At 35.6% G+C, this 14,969-nt stretch overlaps 1 protein-coding gene across 1 annotated transcript in view; it reads left to right on the top strand.

Annotated features, from left to right (window-relative positions):
* Positions 1-14,969, top strand: part of NCAPG2 (non-SMC condensin II complex subunit G2) — a 33,931-nt gene that overhangs the window by 12,806 nt on the left and 6,156 nt on the right. The window contains exons 10-23 of the mRNA XM_088521197.1: positions 338-463; positions 1,382-1,561; positions 2,091-2,243; positions 4,669-4,891; positions 6,054-6,184; positions 6,628-6,801; positions 8,464-8,534; positions 8,833-8,986; positions 9,152-9,325; positions 10,029-10,145; positions 10,242-10,385; positions 12,019-12,118; positions 12,726-12,910; positions 13,695-13,838. Coding sequence (XP_088377323.1) covers positions 338-463; positions 1,382-1,561; positions 2,091-2,243; positions 4,669-4,891; positions 6,054-6,184; positions 6,628-6,801; positions 8,464-8,534; positions 8,833-8,986; positions 9,152-9,325; positions 10,029-10,145; positions 10,242-10,385; positions 12,019-12,118; positions 12,726-12,910; positions 13,695-13,838 — 2,076 coding nt within the window. The remainder of the gene's footprint in view (positions 1-337; positions 464-1,381; positions 1,562-2,090; positions 2,244-4,668; positions 4,892-6,053; positions 6,185-6,627; positions 6,802-8,463; positions 8,535-8,832; positions 8,987-9,151; positions 9,326-10,028; positions 10,146-10,241; positions 10,386-12,018; positions 12,119-12,725; positions 12,911-13,694; positions 13,839-14,969) is intronic.

Genomic DNA, 14,969 nt, shown 5'->3' with positions numbered 1-14,969 from the left:
ATAAAAGGCAATAGTTCTCTGACTGTGATTTCAGGATCTTTGATTAAAAAATAAGACTTTACAGATATTACAGTATGTTACAGTAAATATTACAAATGTTACAGTAACATAGGATTTTTTTTTTTTGCCTTAAGTTCCTGCCCATTGAGTACAACCTAGGTCACGGGTAGAATTAGGTTTCAAAACACATGGATTTCTAAACTTATTAGGCTTTCCAAGCCCAAAACTTACTAGAAATACTACCAGAAGTGTTTGAAAGCATTATTTGCCAGATGGGCCTTTTGATAATAAAAATCTCTGCTCAGTGAAAACTGTCTTTTTCCTGCCATTATGACAGGCCAGGAACTCGGGAGTTCGCTCGAATGCAGCGTTTCTGTTTGTTGATGCTTTTCCTGTTCGTGATCCCCGTTTTAACGTTGAGGAGATGGACAATGAAGTTCAGAGACAATTTGAAGAACTCTTCGTAAGTTTTAATGAATGTATTAAAAATGAAACTTTTAGCAAGGCTAAGTGCAAAAGAAGCTGTTGTTGCAGTTAAAGAAGTTGTGGAGTTTGTGTAGTGTGTATAGGGAAATGCAGATATGGAATACGGAAAATATGAAAGGAGACATATTTTAGATTAATTTAGTGCTAAAAATGTTATCACCACATGACACTGCACCATTTTTGCCTCTGAAAATGAAATATTTGGGACTATTATTTATTAGTTGTGAATGAAGGGCTCTTCCAAAAGGCTAGATGTCATGAACTATGAATCATGATCCTCATTTACCTAGGCTTGGTGAAGAGAACTTTGCATTCAATCTATAAGCATTCAAGGCACTTTTAGTGCTCTATTACTACATATTTCTGAAGTGATGTATAATGATAATAAGAATCTAAATCTTTCCCAGGCTATATGGATGAGAATAGGCATAATCTATTTTTAAGAAGAATTTGTAGAAATCCTCAAAATAGTCTTTATAAATAAATATGCTAATAAATATATTAATAAGTTTCTTTTTTATATTATTTATGTAAACTGTGGCCAGTGCAAATTTGCATGTGAATAGAAGTCTAAAAATACACATGGATACAAGACTTACTGTAAGGTGTGGGGTTTTCTTTGTATGTTTTCTTTTTCTTTTCTTTTTTTTAAATATATTTTAAAAGTTGAGATTCCAAAAATACCAAAAATATTGGACAATATTTTCTTTTGAAACTTACAGTTTGCTCCATAGTAAAATAGCTTGGGGAAATATTAGTATTATACTTCTTTCATCATATGACAATTTACATAATGCTTAAAAGGTAATGGTAGCATTTGCCCATGATAGTTTATTGTTAAATAGTGGTGGAGTCACAATAATATACTCACATTTTTTTCTTTTGTTTGTTTTAGAACCTCTTAGACGATCCTCATCCAGTTGTCCGCTCTACAGGGATACTTGGAGTTAGTCAGATAACATCCAAATACTGGGAGATGATTTCTGCAACAATTCTTGCAGAGCTTTTAAAAAAACTAATTGGAGAGCTGGCGTATGATGTAACATCTGCTGATGTTCGCTGCTCTGTTTTTAAAGTAAATCTTTTCTGTAAATTTAAAATTATGGCTGTCCTTTTTTGCACTTTACTTGACTAAGTTAAGGGAATGATTTAATCTGCCAAATTACTGATGTAATAAAATTCCTATAAATTACATATATATATATATATATATACATATGAACTAATGCCCTTCACAAGGGTGATTGTTCTCTTTTGTGATTCCCACTCACTTTGAATTTCCATTCCCATACTTGTTTGCTGATAAATTTAAGTTGTTGATAATTTAATCATTTTATCTATTAGAAATTATGCTCACATTTGAAAATGTGTGCAGATGGGTGCCAATATGTTTCTATTTCACTGGTTTCAAATCATGCCTTGATATGCAGGTTTACCTCCTGATTTTGCACCCCACTCTTTCTGAGGGTTCAGTGAAAGCCATTCCCTACTGCCCCTTCTTGATTTAACCCCAGAAGTTTCAAGATCCAGTTCAACAATTTTAGTTGGATCTTTTTGTAAATTGCTCTTTGGATTTTTTTATTTAGCATTTATTTTTCTTGCAGTGTCTGCCAATAATTTTGGACAACAAACTAAGTCACCCATTACTGGAGCAACTCCTGCCAGCAGCCAAACACAGTCTCCATGACAATTCTGAGAAAGTGCGAGTGGCTTTTGTGGATATGCTGCTGAAAGTTAAGGCTACCAAAGCAGCTAAGGTAGGATAAATGACACAATAGGTAACAAACAAGATTAAAACCACAGTATTTATTTTAAAAATGTGCATGTTTGACTGCTGCAGTAATCCTGAGAAGAAAAAAAAATACATGTTTAATGTAGTCACAATAATATGTCATAATAATGTAGGCATAATTTTAATGTCAGACTTTCCCTTTTTATATATTTAAGCATTTAATTGATGCTTTATTCTTAAGGCTTGTGAAATGCTCTGTTGGTCATTTCTCTCCATTTCAAGGCTTCTTTTTTTTAGCGGGGAGGAGGAGCAGGGAAGTTCTTGCAAAGATGGGTAGAAACCTGAAAGCACTTTTTTATTGATTCCATAAATTCTACTGAAATTATGGTGTTCACAGAGAATATTTATAAATTGATTGATCCCAGTATCATGGTCAGCCTGCAGCCCCTCTATATTTCTCAAAGGAGTTACCTATAGGAAAAAAACGGATATTATTAAGGAAGAGATTTTTATAGAGTAGCTGGAACGTTTACTTTCTAATCAAGATAAATACTCTTCTTCTAACATCTTCATGGACTTTCGTTATTTTTACTGTTTGTCTTTTGTAGGTATGTAGGTGGAGGGTGTTTTTTATTTATTTGTTTTTTTTTATAGTATCTTTAATCTATTTTAAAAAGCTTTCTGTATTTCTGTCTTAGTTAGGGAGATGCTATCCAGCCCAAGGGCATTATAGTGTTGGCTTCTCCTATTCAGAGTTATCAGTGGTTTACTGGTTTCACTTTTATATTTTCAGTCCTGGTTTTGTATTTTGCTAAGCCTGCTTTTTCAGGACATATGCTAGGCACATACATACCTGTGACTTCATATAGTGCATCTGTTGTTTAGGGGGGAGTTAAGCTTTGAACAAATGCTTCACTTGGCAGAGTTTTAAGCCTGCAGTGCCCAAAGAATATAGCTATCCCTAACACAAGAGTTACCTGCTTACCAAATATATGCATTTCACCTACATTAAAATAATTTAATGCAAAATGTTGGATGTTTTCCAGGCAGCTCTCTCTTTCTTTTTTTAATTTTTTTTCCCCATGCCCATTGTGAGAAACAGTGCTTTTGCCATGGTTGGGGATCTTTGAATTATCCCTTTGCCTTTTCTTTCCTCTGAGTTTTTTGATGGCATGAGGCAATACACCTCCTTAGTGATCCTTCTTGACCTAACATGGCTGAAGCCCTACTCATTTTGGAACCACCTTACTTTCTCTTAGAAGAAATGTGTGATGTGCCTCTTACTTCCAGGTCTTTCTGTCAAGGTGCAAGGAAGCCCTATTAGCCCAACAGAAGTGTCTTTCATCTCACAGCATTTGCTTCTGATGCCTCTTCAGCTTTATAGAGAGCTTGTTAGGCACCAGTTTGAAAGAATGGGAAAAATGTGTAAATTTACTTGCCAGGATGGACCAACTGATGTGCCTGCTTTCTAGAATATTGCCTACACCTTAAGGAAAATCTTTCCACTAGCTCTCTTTGGGTTTATTTGGTGTTGGTCTCCACAGATGAACTACGAAATGACAGGGGCCTCTCAGTTTTTTTGCGCTTTTCGGGTTTTTCATAAGTCTGATAAAGATCTTTCCTTCTCTTAAGAATCCTATTTAGATAGAGAAAAATTTCAATTGATAGTAACAACAGATGGCAATTTAAAGGTAATTTAGGGAAAGGAACAGTTACAAAATAAAAATGAATCTTTTCTTAAAATAAATCATTGAATACTATAGTAACCCAGAGGAAGGGTGCAGAAATATGGATATGTGGCACTTCTCTGGAAGAAAGCTTCTGTCTGAAGTTTCCATTTCAGGAGATTCTAAAACCAGGTGTTCCTCTATTGCCAAAACATCAGTGGAATGGCAAAAGGAGCGCTGGGGCACTCAACCTTCTGCTCATATTTTAGATTGTGGCCCTGTATTAATTGATAGAAGATGTATTATTTGATAGCTGCCCTGGAAGTTTAGGGCTTAGAGGTCTTGCCATGATTTATATTGTTCTTGTATTGCTATTTATTTAGAAAGATACTCCTCAAACTCTTAATGATATTACATGTCATTTTTATATTTTTTTCTTCTGCTTTTTAATAACCATTTCAGCATTAATCTGTAGTTTCACAGACACTGCAATTTTTCTTGCACCAAAGATTACCTCTTCACCATTTGTGATTACATTAGAAAAAGGTTGACTGCAGTTTGCTGCTGCAGATGTGATTATAGTATTATTATTATGTATACTAAAATACAAAGAAGCTTAAGGCTATAGAAATGCTTATGCTATTCTGGTAGATATTATTTTATTTTGATGCAGAAAAGTGTTAAAACACAATTAATAATGTTAATTCCTCTTTTTTTTTTTCTTTTTTTTTTTTTAATTTCCCCCCCCTCATAATTTCCTTAATTTCTTCTCCCTTTAAAAAGTTCTGGAAAATCTGTCCCATGGAGCATCTCCTGTCTCGTCTTGAAGTTGATTCACGGTCTGTGTCGCGGCGCATCGCGAATCTCCTGTTCAACTCCTTCTTCCCTGTTAACCAGCCTGAGGATGTGTGGTGTGAGCGCTGCGTTACTCTTATCCAGATGAATTCGGCAGCAGCTAGAAAATTCTATCAATATGCTTATGAGTATACTGCCCCCACCAATATAGGTAAAGTACAAAACATTAGCAGGCTCTGGAAATACCATTTTCACACCACATGATTGATTTCTAAAGGTTTTCACCAACAGTGTTTGCAAGAGGACATTGTTGCTAGATTTTCGCTAGTATGTGATTAGTTCATGGTTCTTGACATTCTCGACACCTGCAATAAATCCTGGTGGCTTCAGTTCTGAGCTTTCTCAACAATGAAGAAAGCAAAAATGATTCTTAGATTCAGTACTACATTCACTAGCCTATGTGCTTGTTTGGTCTCCCTTTCTTCTCTCACCTTAAAGCTGTCTAAGCCAATATTTATCTTGCAAAAATAGTGAAGTAAGATATGCTGGTGTCTAAAGCAATTTGAGATCTTTCTGTGGAAGCTTCTACAAGAAGTGAAAATATTTGTTTCTAATAATCAGATTGTCGGGGATTGATAATATTTTAGGCTTGCTCAGAGAAGATCTAAAAAATCCTCTTCCCCATTAAAAGTGACCACACTCTGTACCGCAGACAGTATAATCACCTTTTGGAAATGGGTGTTGTTTTGCCAAGTAAACTAGGCATTTTTATTTCCAATGAGTCTCAATACCATAAATAATTTGCATGGGATACTTAGGTACAAAGTTCAAGCTGTTGCCTCTTTTCCAATCCTCACTTGTGGTAGGTAGTTTTGCAATAACATGTGCTAATGTATTTCAGCCAGTCATTTTTTCAGTAGAGGTGGCAACCCTTTCACATTTATCCAAGGAGAGTTCCTCATTAAGGAATGCAGTGGTTAGGCTTCTGCATCTTTCATTAAATAATTGGGATTTACATCTGAGGAGATGTGTTTTGAATATTGTTCATTAAATAGCTATGTCCAATGAATGTGGGAAGTTCCTCTGAGCCCAGTTTGCATGTGAGCCTTTATTACTGTTGCTATTTTTTTTTAATTTGCAGACTTTCTTAACAATGAAGTTACAGAAAGAACCATTTCCACTTGATATCTAAGTAAATAAATCATTTTCCATATATTTTACCAATAAATTGGGTGTCTTTTTTTGCTGGCTATGCCTGGCTCTGTTGCCCAACTTTCAGAATGACAGTGTGGCATTACATGTAGCAGTAATTACTAATAACATTCCGAATAAATAGTAAATATCTAATTAATTCTTCTTATATTTATTTGTAGCTAAATTGATGCTAACTATTCGGCGCTGCTTGAATGCCTGCATCCAGAAGGCAGCAAAAGAGAGTTTTCGTAATGATGATGTAGATGATGATGATGATGATGATGCTGAAAAGGAAAAGGAGAACATAGGTGTAAGCAAGTTTACTTTATGATAAGTTCTAGTAATTTCTATTACATAGATTTTGAGAGGTAGCTGTTAATGATAAGCCAAAAGTCAGAAGGAAAGCACCTGTGCATCCCTGGATTTCAAGGGGAAAACCACTATCATGGTGTTTCCATACTCTGGGATGGCAGTAATTTGGTGAAGTAGCTTGGATAAGTAAGAAGGAATGTGAATGATGAGCATTTTTCCAATTCCAGTGCTTGTTATAAATTTATTTGGCTTTGCAATCAAGTATATACAAAAAAAAAAGTAGCAAAATCACCAGAGCTGTATATGCATTAAGAATAAATGTGTTCTGCAACAAAACCAACAGCATTTTGCAATACATGGATTTTCCTCCTTTTAAACCTTATTATAACCTACATTTATATTTTAAAATATAAATGGTAATATCATCTGTTTGCATTTCAGACGTTGAATAGTGTGTTGTCAATAAATGACATGAGCTCCATGGCAAGTTTGTTGGAGATCATTGTAATTCTTTGGAGAAGTATTCGCAAGTCACTAGATCACAATGAAGATGCCAAAGAATATGCCATCAGAAAATTTGCTTCTGTACTTCCTGAATATTTTAAAGTATTTAAGGTAAAGAAAACATAGATTTAAACTTAAATATTCCTGTAATGGCTTCATGTTCTTTCTATGTTTTTTTTTTTCTTTTTTGATGTTTATATCCCATATTTTCATGGGATTAAGTGTTCTTTCTTGTTTTTTGTCATTACCATGATCCATAAGCAACGGCAAGATTTTGAAATTCCACAATGGTTAAAAACCCTTCTCTAATTCCCAAGTCTGACTGATCTACCATTATTTAGATAGTCCACACAGACTTTTTAATGCAACAAGTAGCTCTTCTTGTAGTGTCTTTAAAGGAATCCAACCTCTGGAATGTTTTGGAACCCTTTGGAAATCAGTAACTGAAAATATGCCATTACAGAATAAAATAATATGATTTTTTTAGATGAGAATCCACATGATTTCTTCTTCGTCATTACAGTTTCTTGTCTTTATGATCCAGTTTCTGTTCAGCTGCTGTGACAGCTGAAGAAGCTGATGCTTCTTTTTCAGTTATTTGTGATTAATTTGTTGATTTATTGCTCTTTTCTAATACTGCTTGGTGCACTTGTTTATTGCTTGCATTTGATCCATGCAGTTAGTTAATATCAGTTCCTTTCATAATTTTAGTCTCCTTGATCTGTTTAACTGTCCCAGTGTTATTTATCAAGGTGTTGTGTTTTTCCTGTGACTAGTAGTTTCTGCTACAGTGTGTAATAAGTGCATTTGGAAGGATTTTTAGTGGAGGTCTTTCTTTGTTCTGGCTTTTACAATGAAGCTTGAATTATGCTGGCTGTTGATTACAAAATATTTCAAGCTAGTTTTAGTTTAATATAGTAGTAGAAGCAGTTCAGTGCTATATTCTGCAGCTTGGATATACCCTAAAGCATTTTCAAATGGTGAAAGTCATGCCAAAGCATTTTGAATAGAGAAAGTAACTTTTCTTCTGATGGGTTTCTTGACCAGATGAGATACTCTCTGTGAGAATATCAGAGATTGGTCACTGAAGGTAATAGAGTTTCATCTCTGTCGTCAGAGACTTGGTTCCTAAAATTGAGCCAGAAGAACCCTTCTCTGAAAAGTTACTTAGTGTTTTTTGGTTTTTGTTTTTTTAAAATCATCTTGAGAAGTCTTAGTACTTCAAATATCCAAATAGGTGGTAATTTTATTTGAATGTATTCATGGATACAGATACAAAGAGATTGTTTCCAAAGAGTCTTTCCCATGGATTGGCTTCTATATAGTCCTGGTGAGACTCTGATGGTCTATACCTTCTACTATGATATGTTTTAACAGCTTCTAGTGCATTTTTACATTGCCACTGTTATCCAAGCTCCTCTTCAGAGTCTCTCTCTCTCTCTTTTTTTTTTTTTTTTGATATATTTCATAGTAGAATGGATATTAATTTAAGACACCAGTTACTTACAAAGGAGTTAGATGGTGTCATGTTTGTGCCATTGTTAGCCACTATTGAGACATATGTAAACTGGAACAATTATTTCTTTTACGAAGGTTCTTAATGTAATGGAACCATTAATTATTCATGGTAGTTGTTTCTAATGGGAGGGGAAAAAAGGTAAATCCTTAAATTTGAGATAGTATAATAATGCTTTTTTCAGTACTTGTTAAACTTGCATGTATGTGTGTATGTGTTTGCACATGCACATCATAAAGCAAAAGTTTTTATCCTAGGACGATCGTTGTGTCATTCCATTGATTATCCTGGCATCCTTTATGCCGCCTGCTGCGATTCCTACATTCAGGTACTATTTATTTATTCATTTACTTTAAATCAAAACATCAGTGAAAATAAATCTTTTGTTATTTGATTATTCGTTTTCTGTTCTATTAATGCATAAAATAAAATATCCTGATGGATGAATTAATCTTCTAAATACATCTTACAGTAAGACCTCTAAGCTGCAAATGTGCTTGAAACCATTTGCAAGTGTTATTGCAATAATAAGTTTAAATAAACTAATAAGTTTATTTGGTGTTTGAATCTTTTCTGCACTACTGGATATATACATATATATCTTTTTTTACTGATTTATTTTAAAGCTGTAGTGTGATTTCGAAACTCAGACATCTGGACAATGGAGCTGGTGAAAGCAAATATTCCACCCTGATAGACTGCATGTGTCGCTGGGGTCAAGTGGGACATGTTTTGGAGTTGGCTTGTGACTGGTTGTCTGATGTGCTAACTTCAAGAAAGGTGAGCATAAGTCAATGAATTTTGTTGTTAGGTTTCAGGAATGCATCATACCTTTATTTTGCTTTTTAGAAGGACCTTTTTTTTTAATACTACCTTATTCTCTTTTGATTTGTAATTAAACACATTAACAGTGTGATACTGATTCTGTTCTTCCCTCTTATTTAGAACACTAAAACACCCAAACGACGAGTGCGCATCCACGTAGCTCAGGAATCGAAGCCAGAATTAGCGCTTGATTACATCGAATATTTATTGACTCATCCTGTTAATCGAGGTTGCTTGCTTGCTCTTCCTAAAAAGAAACTGAACCAGCTGTTGAGACTTCTCAGTGCTGCAAAGGTAGTGTTGTCCTTACTATAAATAGTGCTCACAAAAGCGTGCCTAACACTCCGTGTTGCCTGACTCAAACTAAAGGTCTGCAAGGATCCAAAGTTAATTTGTAATAATTTTCATACAGAAAACTGGGCTACTTGAAGGCAAGACCAACTTTTTCTTTTCATCTATATTTAAGAAACATATTCTAAAATAGAATTATACTAATTCATATTGTTTGCAGCTATCAGATTTTAATATGTTTATCATTTTTAAGTGTCTTGAGATTTTGTGATCTTTAAGAGGTCTGACTTTCAGCATATGTATGAGTGTGAAAGTCAGGCTTCCTTAATGTGTCATAGAAAAACACTTCTTCATTCGGCAAGTTGTTGAACACTGGATGAAGTTGTCCAAAGAGTTTGTGGACACTCCAGGCTTGGAGATACTGAAAGCCAGTCTGGATGTGGCCACTCCAGTCTGGATGTGGTCCTGGGCTGACCTGCTTAAGCAGGGGCCTCGGACTGGCCGTTCTGCGGAGCTCTCTCACAACCTCAAATATCTGGTGATTCTGTTGGTTTTGGCATTGCAAAGCAAAAGTACTTGAAAGTATGTCTGTGTCTGGGGAAGGGTGTTTATTTTTTTAAAAAAAAAACTTTTGTTTTCAATTTACGGGAGTAGATAAGAATTGTTAGAAAGTATTTTCTGAAAACACTTAATATTAATATTACAGAAAGTTCTTGGCTCAATTCTGAAAACAACCGATACAAGTGCTGGTAGCTGCAGTCAAGCAACTGGCCTAAGAGCTTTCAGCCTGTATTGCAGATTGAGTATTCATCTTCAGAACAAGGTATAGTTATGCCTTTGCAGTACGAACTAAAGCTATAGCTGACACGAAATTTCAATTTCAGCTATAATTGGAAAGGCATTTGATATTTTTTTCCAGTTTTCTGAAGAAGGACAAGATTATCTTTCACATCTGGAGGAGACAGGTACTTGGATAAGAAGTCAAGTTGTACCTTTTATACTCACAAGTGGTCAAGAGGATGGCATTTCAGAACACCGTAGTATTTCCGAGTCGATTATCCAGGTTAGCAATCTCTTACTACTTAAATTTTACTGCTGCCATTCGTATGTTACGTGTAGTAAATGCAGCAATTGTGCAGCACTCAGACTGCACTGGAGTATTTGGAACCCAGTAAGTCAAGGAACTAATGAAACACTGCTGATTGTTCTGAGGATAGCTTTATGGTTTTGCTATTGGCATCATTGCTTAAAAAGTCTCAAGCTCTTTTAACAGCTTTTAGCTATGTCATATCTCTTACATTTTATAAATCGTAAAACTTTGTGCTTAAGTGTCACCAAACATGACACTTTGTGAATGTATGACTACGTGAATATATTGCTTTAGAAAAACGCCCAAACTACAGTGTATGGTGCTTACTCTAGCACCAATCCAATCAAGTCATTGGAGCCAGCAATGCTTAGTTTTTATATAGATTGTTTTCCCCCAGCAGTGCATAACGTCTTTTCCATATGAAAAGTTGAAGTGAGGAAGTGTTTTATGTTTTATACTTTCAAGCGAGAATCCTCACTCAGTTTCTAGCATGCAGTTTAACCTGGGCCTCCCACATGGTAGGTGGCTTTTCTCCTCAGTTTCCCATATTAAATGGGGGTAATGCTTATGCAATTCAAAGAAAAACACATTGAGTTAAAATTGTGACAGCAATGCAGTTCTGAAAAGGCAAAGAAATCAGTTGCCAAAACGCAGGATGTAGTGAAGTGGTAGGTCAGCCCCATTCTGTAGCGAAGCTCCTGGAAGTGAGTGCCTAGAATCACTGCTGCTGCCGTCACTGCTCTGAACAGCACAACAGAGGATAACTCTGAGGAATATGAAATGAATATGATACTTCGCTGCTAGAAAAAACATAGGCAGTTATCACCAGTAAACACATCTGACATCTTGCTGGACTGGCCAGTAATGGAAAACAGAGTGTGTTTTGTTAGTGGAACTTAAATCCCATTTGCATCATTACTTCCAGTCTTCAAACTGAAGTGTGAGGACTGATATGGCTTATCTGGAAGTCCAGGCCTCTTGATCCTTCAATAATAGGCCACATGCTTGTTATGCAGCTCCTATTTCTTTTTCTTTAACCTTTCTGTGTGCTCTGTTTTCTTGGAATGAGGCATTGGTTGTGCTTTTAATTGTTTGGAGTGTCTATTTAGTAACAAAACTGTTATTCAAAGAGCAGACTGTGTCCATCTCAAGATGTTGTCCTTAAAATACACAGTAGTTACAGTTGCTTCTTTCATACAGTTGTAAGGGGATTAGGCTGTTCCGTGTGTTATGGGTGGAGATTGGAGAGGATTCCATTGTTTGTATTTCTAACTGCACTTGTCCACTGGAGTAGTGGTGCTTCTGCCTTCTGGGAGAGAATAGACATGTGCTTAACTGCTGGACTGTGGAACTAGGTATCAAAAAAAAGCTCAAGTGCTGTGGGGTAGGATTTCTTGTGTATAACTTGGGCTAAGACTTCTGGAATATAGACGTGAAAATTAATAACAGAAGATGAAATGTCTGGATGTTTCTCCGGTATAATTACAAAGGATAATTAAATTATTTCATTGACTTCATATTTTTTTATTTTTTCTTATTTATTATGACTGAAGGGCAATTTTATGAAATTCTTTTTTTTCAATAAATTTTTACATCTCTCTTCTAGGCCTATCTGACAGTCTGTAAAGATGTTATAATGGTTGGCCTCGGAAATCTCAAGTTTCAAGCTCACCTTTTAGATATGGCACTCTTGGTAATGCAGTCAGGTAATTTTTTTTGTGCTAATCTCAACATCCCTGTATATACTTAACTGATTTCTTGTACATCATGAGAATTGTTGCCTTTTTACCCTTTTGGATTATGTTTCTTAAAAAATGGCATTTACAGTTTCGGTTTGCTTTTATAATACGGTTGAAAGTTATGACAGCTTTTTCAGAAATCTGAAACCAAGCAGAGAATCAGTCCAGAACCATGCTACTGTTGATTACCTGGGTTTCTTCTTTGCTCTTACCTGCCAATTGCTACTTGTAGTTCGAGGTGTGTTTTTTGTTTGTTTGTTTGGTTTTTAGGTGTATTTTAAAAGATAACATTTTAGAGTTATTTAAATTTGGTTCACATTTGGAAATTTTTCCTACAGTATAGACAGAATTAAAGCTCTGTTCCTGAAGAAATCCGCCAATTGAATCCCTGTTCTCCACTGTATTTTTTCATGTATACAGTAGTTGTTAGAATATTGATTACACTGTATGAAAATTTCAGCTACAAGCCTCAGAAGCTAGATGTGATATCATCTACACTTGTAAATGGCTGCTGTTCTTGTAGCTGAAGAATATCTTATTAAAATTTTAATATTGTGTCATTTATCTTCTCTAGAGAGAGGTGGCTTTTGTATTCCAGTACTGTTGTGTGCTCTTAAAGAGATTATTGAAGCTTCTTTGGCCCAGAATATTGAGCCGGATGAAGGGGCAGAGGTGCTCAGTGCTGTTCAGACTGTCTTCCAGAAAGTTTTAGAATGTGTTGCACGGAAGCTCACGAAGCAGCAGGAAGAAGGGCTTCAGGTATCATACTATCCTTAAAACTGTTATCCATGTGTAGATGAATCCATCATTTTTACTCAGATTGAACTGATGTTATACTTTGAATTTGACACTTTGAATTGAAACTTTGAATTTATTATTCCTGTAGACAGCTGATTATATTTTCAATTATCTTTTTCTAATGTTATGCTGAGTTTCCTCAACTCCCAACAGAATTCTTTTTTTAAGCATTGTTGTTCTAGCAGTGATGGAAAAACTGTTAAGCAGAACAATGCACTATTCAGAACAACCTCAGCACTCATAGATTATTCACCTTATCTGTAATTAAAATGAACTATGCTCCATGCAGAGCAAAAACTTCAATTACATACATTACAGTCTGGAGAAGTAGGATTTGTGCCTCTCTTTCAGCCAGAATTCCCTAAGCATTAATATATAGATTCGGTTCCAGAGCTCTTCAAGCCCTCCCATCTTCACAGAGAAGTCAACTTTTTGTGTTTTATAGCAGACACTACATAGTAGTGACATGGGTGGATAATTTTGGAAAATCTTAGGGTCTGCTTTCAGGACTTAGGAAGAAATATCTTTTTTATGGTTCAGACATTGGTTTAGGGAATCGCTTTGTGTTCCTCAAACTTATGGCTGTTGACATGTGCTACTGATTTCCTCCTCATACCGTAAGTGACTAAAATAGAACAAGAGCTTTCAAAGTGTGATTTGTACCTCCTCCAATAATAGCTTGCTGAAATATTTTAATTACATTCCAACAATCTCAAATTGCTGATCTGTCTTTCTTTGGTTTTAGTTGATTCACTCTCTTCAAATGCCTCTTTGGGAGTTCCTACACACAGTCCAATGCTGGCATTCAAGTTGCACAGCAGTTCACAAGGGTGTAGTCTCAACCCTGCTAGCTGCAGTAGTAGCAGAGATAAATCATGCACTGGAGAAGGTAACGTTAATGCTAACTTTTCTTTTTGTTTGTTACCTTTGTGTTTTAACAGTATTTTAGAAATATGTTATTGGAAATACAGGAGCTATGTTCACCAAGTGTCATGTGGTTTATTATTTCTTTACTGCAGATAAATTTTTTGTCATGAAACAAATAAGAAATTTTATATCCCATAATTTTTTATTAAAATGCATCTCTTACATTGCTGCATGAGTAAATCTAAGAACACCAGAACTGTCCTTGTGGCTATACTCTCTAACCCAAATGACAGCTAGAAAAAAAAATCAAATTAAGCACTCTTGTAAGTGCTATAAAATATTTTCACAATGTTGAACATCTATAGGTGTTAGGGTTTGTATTAATTAAATACATATCTTGCCTCCTGGTGTTCAAACCATCTTTAGAGAGAACGTTTTGCTGAAATATCTTAAATATACTCAAGCAAGTTCAACTATCGGGTTTTTGTTGGAAGATTTGGCATTTTTTTTTCCTCCCCTTACATCACCCATCATTGGGGCACTTTAAGATCCTGGGCAATGAATACTTGGCCTCAGAAAGACCTTTTGAGGGTCCTCTGTATTCTTGGGACTGTCTTGCAAGGTTTTATTAGAAGTAGCTTTTTGTAATGCTAGTCCCAAGCAGTGTCCTGCTTAGCACTGATCGCTTCTGCATTTTCTTCAGTACAGACTTATCTCTAATACTGCTTTGGTCTTTTTGGTCTCTCTGTCTGTGGTATTAGAGGAATTCTGACCATCTGAGCAGAGTTTCTTTGGAAAGTGAAGAAGAAGCTCTAATATCAAGAAGAATATGTAGGAAAAGGTTATTCTATATGCTTCAAGTCCCAAGCAGTCCAAGGGACCGTTGCTATCCTTGAAGGAAGAGGGTAACATTTGAAATGCCTTTTCCTAATACATGCACTATTGGGAGCAAATATGGCTCATAAGATTGGAAGCTTTGAGAATTAACAAGTAGGAGCAGAGGGTCCGCTCTTAACTGTGGCTGCAAATATGCCAGAAATAGAGCAGCAGTCAGTTGCCAGAAAGGAGAGTACCACAGAGATGCTGTAAAGCTTCTGCATTGCATGGGCAACCAAAATGACAACAGAGCTTTGTCTGCATTAGCAAACCCTGT

The sequence above is a fragment of the Tinamus guttatus genome, unplaced genomic scaffold (assembly GCF_059628265.1).
Source record: "Tinamus guttatus ecotype Peru unplaced genomic scaffold, ASM5962826v1 Tinamus_guttatus_pri_ptg000006l, whole genome shotgun sequence".
In the NCBI taxonomy this organism is placed as follows: domain Eukaryota; kingdom Metazoa; phylum Chordata; class Aves; order Tinamiformes; family Tinamidae; genus Tinamus; species Tinamus guttatus.
This window is presented reverse-complemented; position numbering and strand designations above follow the sequence as displayed.